This window comes from Artemia franciscana, unplaced genomic scaffold (genome assembly GCF_032884065.1).
Source record: "Artemia franciscana unplaced genomic scaffold, ASM3288406v1 Scaffold_8557, whole genome shotgun sequence".
Taxonomy (NCBI): Eukaryota; Metazoa; Arthropoda; class Branchiopoda; order Anostraca; family Artemiidae; genus Artemia; species Artemia franciscana.
In genome coordinates, this window is record NW_027068530.1 from 1 (window position 1) to 3,337 (window position 3,337).

The window sequence follows — 3,337 nt, forward strand, 5'->3', positions numbered from 1 at the left end:
GGCCGATATTATTGTCTATTTCTACGATATTATTGTCTTGCATATGACTCATAGAAATAGTAGATAGACTAGCTAGAATCAAACTTTCACTGCTGAATCTATTAAAAGTTTTATTGAAGTTTTATTAAACGGGGCGGTGTTCGTGGATTTGCTTACTAGGTCAGAGTTATGGACTTGCATATGAGAATATGCGTATGACTCATAGAAATAGAATCAAACTTTCACTGCTGAATCTATTAAAAGTTTTATTGATTCTTGCTAGTCTATCTACTATTGATTCTAGCTGGTCTAGAATCAATAGATTAGAATTCTAGAACCATATGCAAGACGTCACATACGAACTAGTGCTATTCTATTGATTCTATTAGAATCAAACAGAAAGTTTGATTCTAGATTCAAATAGATTTGAATCTATTTATTGAATAGTGAAAAAGTCTTTTCTAAAATGACGTCTTGCATATGACTCATAGAAATAGTAGATAGACTAGCTAGAATCAAAATATTTTTCACAAGGACTTGCATATGAGAATATGCGTATGACTCATAGAAATAGAATCAAACTTTCACTGCTGAATCTATTAAAAGTTTTATTGATTCTAGCTAGTCTATCTACTATCAGAATAGAATAGAATAGAATAGGTTTTATTTGCACAATCTTTCGTAGTCATAAAACTAAATGGCGCTTGTGCTTACAAAAAAGAAAAAAGGATTAAATCAAACGACAAAAAAAAAAATCAGAAGGCAAATAGTTTAAAATCAACAATTGTTATACTTTGATACAAAGAAAGGGATGAATGAGTTGGAAAAACGATTTGTGCGTGAAGGAGGTGCTGCTAATCTGTCAAATTTCTTCAACCTAGTACTTCGATGTTTCACTAAAACTGGTGGTAGTATCGATCTGTATTTATCACTTCTGAGAAGATATTGGCCAAATTCAAGGATCAAACTGAGACAATGCTCTTGAAGAGAGGGAATTTGTAAAGTTGGTAATGCTAACTTATATTCGGTAAAAGCATCGCACAATATTACTTTGACTGCTCTTTTTTGTATTGACTCAAGCTGGTCACTTAGGTAAATAGTGTTATTGACTTGTGGGCCCCATACGGGACATGCATACTCTAAAATCGGTCGAATGTAAGTAAGATAGGCTATCCTTAGTTGTGTCACTGAAAAACCAAATCGACGCATTAGTATAAGTGTCCGCATCGCACTATTTGCCTTTTTGATAATTGTATCGACATGGAGGCTGAAAGAGCAGTCGATGCTAAACTTGACACCAAGCACTACTGCCGAAGATTCACTAGGATAAGGAGGAGGAGGGCACACAAAGTCTCTCTTCAGGGGATTAAAGCGAAGGATTTTAGTCTTTCCTTCGTTGATTTGGAGGCTGTTCGCAGTACATTCATCTTTGAAGTTTTTGATTATTTCGTTACAGAATTTGGGGACAGCCTCAGACTTCTCAACATTGTACTTCAGTAGAACTGACAAGTCGTCTACATACTTAAATCTTTCTTCATAGCCGGAAAGGATGAAATTTATCACTGCCAAAAACAGTAGACTAGCGAGCTTAGTACCTTATGGGGCTCCGCATGTAAGCTCGACCCATTCGGAGTCGGTATCTCCTGGGAAAAGACTGTAAACGCACTGATAGCGGGCTTGTAAAAAATTGATCACTAAAAGGAGAATATGTTTTTGCGCACCCATGGTGCGTAGATTTGTGATAGCAACGGAATAGCAAATAAGATCAAAAGCCTTTCGGTAGTCTACGAGGAGAAGGTCGACTATAGCACTTCCTCGGTCGAGCCAGTCGACAATGAGATGGTACATCCGTACTAAATAAACAGTTGTGCTGCTGCCTCTTAAGCATCCATACTGATACGGTTCTAAATGTGCAGAGACCTGTGACATAAGTTTGCGGTAAATAAACTTTTCTGCAACTTTAGAAAGGTTCGGAGTTATTGATATAGGCCGGAGTTGATCACAAGATTTTAGACACCTTACTTTTGGAATAACGCGGACATATGCTCTTTTCCAAGCACTAGGGAATACTTGCTGAAGGAAACATTGGTTGATTATAGAAGAGAGTGGCTTAGCAAGAAAAATGGCGGATTCACGTAACAGCTTTACTGGAAGCTCACCTGGGTAGGACGCACAGTTCGCTTTCAGTCTTAGGAGTTCCTTATAAACAGTGAATTCAGAGACCTCACATACGTCCTCAATCTCTGCACCAGCAATGATAGCATCAATTTCTGATTTGGTGATTGATGGAAATGAGGTACAAATGTCAGCAAAAAAAGAATTGACTTCATTAGCTGAGGTTAAGGTACCGTCCTCTTTGAGGAGCCTTAGATCTCTGAGTGTTGTCTTACCGGTAAGTCTTTTTACTGAGGAATGCCATTTGTGGGGGTCTATTGTGAGTAAGGGAGTAATTTTATCCCTCACATACTGCCTCTTGGCACGCTTGTTTAGTTTAACAATATGATTACGCAACTTGGCTGAAGCTACGGTATCAACAGCGATATGAAGGCGACAACGGGTTTTTATTAAATTCTTTAGATCATTGGTTATCCACGGTTTATCAGTGTCACTCACAGTAATGACTTTTACGGGAAAACAAGTCTTAAATTGCTCCTGAAGCAGAGTATTCAGCTTATTAACTTTAATATTTATATCCTGTTCAGAGCAAATGTCCTCAAACTGATAATTACCGATCCAGCGACCAAATGTAGATATCGAGTCCTCAGTAAGTGGTCGCACCGTATACTTGACTCGTTTTGGCTTCGGAATTGCCGAACTGGCTTCCCAGAAGATGATAAAGTGATCAGAATTCAGAAGGGGTCCTAGGGATCTCGGTGCGTAATAAAAGTCTGTCAAGTTGGTAAAAATCAAGTCCAGTATGCTGCCACTTTGATGGGTAGGTATTGTAACGGCTTGTCGCAAATCTAAAATATTTGAAACCCATTGCCTATTAGTTTGATTGAAGTCTCCGGCAATAACAAAGCCAGGAGAGACATGCTTGCGGCGCATTTTGTCTACGAAAAACTGAATGTGTTCAATCAAGTCTTTCCTGTTTTTAGCACTTTCAGGATAATAGACCGAAGCAACAATTAAACATGAAAATCTTTTTGATAAACGTGCAGGTTTGCATTCGGTCCATAATATTTCGTGGTCGGAGTCAAAAGGCTCACTTAACAGCCTTGAGGATAGGTCATTACGAACATAAAGTCCAACGCCTCCTCCTCGACGATTCAAGCCACGATCGTGACGCGTATTAAAGTAGCTTGCGTAACCTTTGATGCGCGCCGATTCGTCAGATGTGTCCCAACATTCGCTTATT

At 38.7% G+C, this 3,337-nt stretch overlaps 1 protein-coding gene across 1 annotated transcript; it reads right to left on the minus strand.

Annotated features, from left to right (window-relative positions):
- Nucleotides 1-1,700: 1,700 nt before the first annotated feature.
- On the minus strand, nucleotides 1,701-3,027 carry LOC136043707 (uncharacterized; the record flags this gene model as incomplete). The annotated part of the gene is made up of 1 exon (XM_065728597.1): nucleotides 1,701-3,027. A coding segment is annotated over exon 1 (1,327 nt), but the record flags the coding sequence as incomplete, so codon positions are not given.
- Nucleotides 3,028-3,337: the final 310 nt, after the last annotated feature.